The sequence below is a fragment of the Sinocyclocheilus anshuiensis genome, unplaced genomic scaffold (assembly GCF_001515605.1).
Source record: "Sinocyclocheilus anshuiensis isolate Anshui unplaced genomic scaffold, SAMN03320099.WGS_v1.1 scaffold176, whole genome shotgun sequence".
Taxonomy (NCBI): Eukaryota; Metazoa; Chordata; class Actinopteri; order Cypriniformes; family Cyprinidae; genus Sinocyclocheilus; species Sinocyclocheilus anshuiensis.
Window position 1 is genome coordinate 567,341 of NW_015555723.1, and position 2,393 is coordinate 569,733.

At 33.5% G+C, this 2,393-nt stretch overlaps 1 protein-coding gene across 1 annotated transcript in view; it reads right to left on the reverse strand.

Moving 5' to 3' along the window:
- The window catches only part of LOC107672548 (collagen alpha-1(XXVII) chain B-like), a 116,232-nt gene that overhangs the window by 42,952 nt on the left and 70,887 nt on the right, over nt 1-2,393 (reverse strand). Inside the window, exons 17-19 of the mRNA XM_016465779.1 lie at nt 1,527-1,580; nt 1,144-1,197; nt 966-1,019 (exon numbers count right to left, since the gene is read on the reverse strand). Coding sequence (XP_016321265.1) covers nt 966-1,019; nt 1,144-1,197; nt 1,527-1,580 — 162 coding nt within the window. The remainder of the gene's footprint in view (nt 1-965; nt 1,020-1,143; nt 1,198-1,526; nt 1,581-2,393) is intronic.

Here is a 2,393-nt window from a genome sequence, read left to right on the forward strand (position 1 = left end):
GACAGGGCATTTTGAATTTTTTCTTGGATGAAAATGAAGCTGTGAGGGATAAACCTGGTCTGAACAATGGAACACACTGTGTATAAAAGCCCTACATGTACTTTCCATAAGTCACAGCCAACTCACACCTGTTTTATTTTTGAATGCATTTATAGTTACATTAATTACAATAAATTACATTATGTAAGGAATAGGCTAACTGATGAAGGGCCGTTGAATTATTAGAAAATAATGCACACCCAAGGTGATTTTGGACCCATAAAAACTATTGCCACAAAGATGTTAGAAAAATGATTTTTCTTTGAAGCTAGAAACTGCCACTATGTTTCAAAAAAATTAAATACAAAAGCAAAAAAAATAATAAACTAATGTAATAAAACATTCTCAAGCTTACTGAAGGCAAGCAAATACTCCAAGTATTACTTACAAGCTAACTTATAAATAAATCTTTTACTCAAAAATACAAATTAAATAGTTTTTTTAGTTTTTTAAAAGTTTTTCAGATCTAGTCTAGTAAAGGCTTCTACAGAAATAGCCTATTACAGACATTTCATGATGCAATAAATGTAAAAATAATCTTCACTGTATACGTTAAATATAGATGATTCTTATTAAAGTTAATAAGTAAGTGAGTCAAGAGCAGTGAGTGAGTGATTGTCTCCTTTTCTTTTGTTTGATTAACATTTATGACGCAATCGGCGGCTTTTATGCTGTTGCTTTAAGATCTGACGCATAGATCAAATATTTTGACACATCCGTATTTCTCCCAACTGTTCAAGTTCACTTAAGACAAAACCGACTGCATTTACATGAATCGTTTCCAAGACAGGCATTTTATAATAGACACTGATTTGGTTGATTTGTGATTAGATGTGTAGTGTAAATCGTTAGTCTATAAATGTACAAAAGGAAATGACCTTCTGTCTTTGTAGAGTACACTTGGCCTGAAATGAAAGTACAATTACCTCAGGGCCAGGTGGGCCTGGCAAACCATCTGGGCCTTGATCTCCAGGCTTCCCCTGAAAGACAATCAGCTTGCTATAATTTGACTCTTTGTCAAATCAGCACTAAAGATTTAAGATTAATCAACTTGGTAACTTGGTAAAAAACAATAAAGTTAAATAGAAAATCTCATGAATTAACCTGTTGTCCTGGCTTTCCTCGAATTCCTGGTAAACCTGGTGAGCCCTGATTACCCTGGAATATTCAATTAATTATCAGAACATAGTTATTTCAATTAAGAACCTCTGTTTGGGTCTTTGAATGCACATAAATACACACAAATACAAATGCATTCAAATTTTTTGAAGTTGTAAATAAAACAAGGATTACTGCAGTATGAAGAAAATACAGACTTTCTATTTAAACATTTCACAGTTAATTCAATGTTGTGGTTTCTTTGTAATTAACTGTGAAATTTACTAGATATTTCTGAGTGAATATTGTTTCTAAACTATTTTTTTTCTTTTAGTGTACACAGACACTGTGTGTGAATACATCAAAAGAAAAGCCGTTAGCTGAAATACCTTGTCACCTTGAAATCCAGGTTCTCCCGGTTCACCTGGCAACCCGACTTCACCCTGTCGACAGAGACAAAACAGTGACAAAACATCACTTTCTGACCTTTAAGTCAGGATGTCTCAGCAGTTCAATCACGGCATTAGTCAAGTTACTCAAGTTAACTGTATCTATGTCTGTACTGTATCTGTATCTATGCTACAATGTGTCTGTAACTATAGATATGGAGATCAGAGTAGCTGTCCAAAACAAAGCCTTATAAATATCTTGCTTAGCAGCACAATACAACATTTAATTACAGGGCTGTCAGCACCTGTCCAGCTGGCAGACAGAGAGACAGAATTGGGGAGCAGCAGGCCAGACGTTACACTGTTAATGCCTTGACCAGCCTGCTTTAATATTAAATCTCACATAAAAGCACGCCTCAATAACAATATCATTGCTTTACTATTTTGCTAAAAAAAAATATATATATATATGAAAATATAAGAAAAATGCGATATGCGATAACTCATTAAATAATGCGATATTCGATATGCGATACGATAATGCTTAAAGTGCCACATGCTCAGATGAAACAGTTTTACTCAGTCAGTTCTGTGAACTTCTATAACTATCTTGTGTCATATATATATATTTTTATTGTATGTATGTACCAAGAGTTCCTGTAAAACCACAACAAATTCCTTGTGTTTGCGCACACTTAAGTGTTGAATAAAGCTCATTCTGATTCTGATTCTAATATAACTAGCATACATGTTTCACTTTTTTTGAGAAGAAAGCACCCCTACAACAACTTCTGAAAGTGAACGGTAGTGTTTTACTCAAGCATTACATAAAAATGTCATTTTAACATTAGTGTAATCATTTTAACA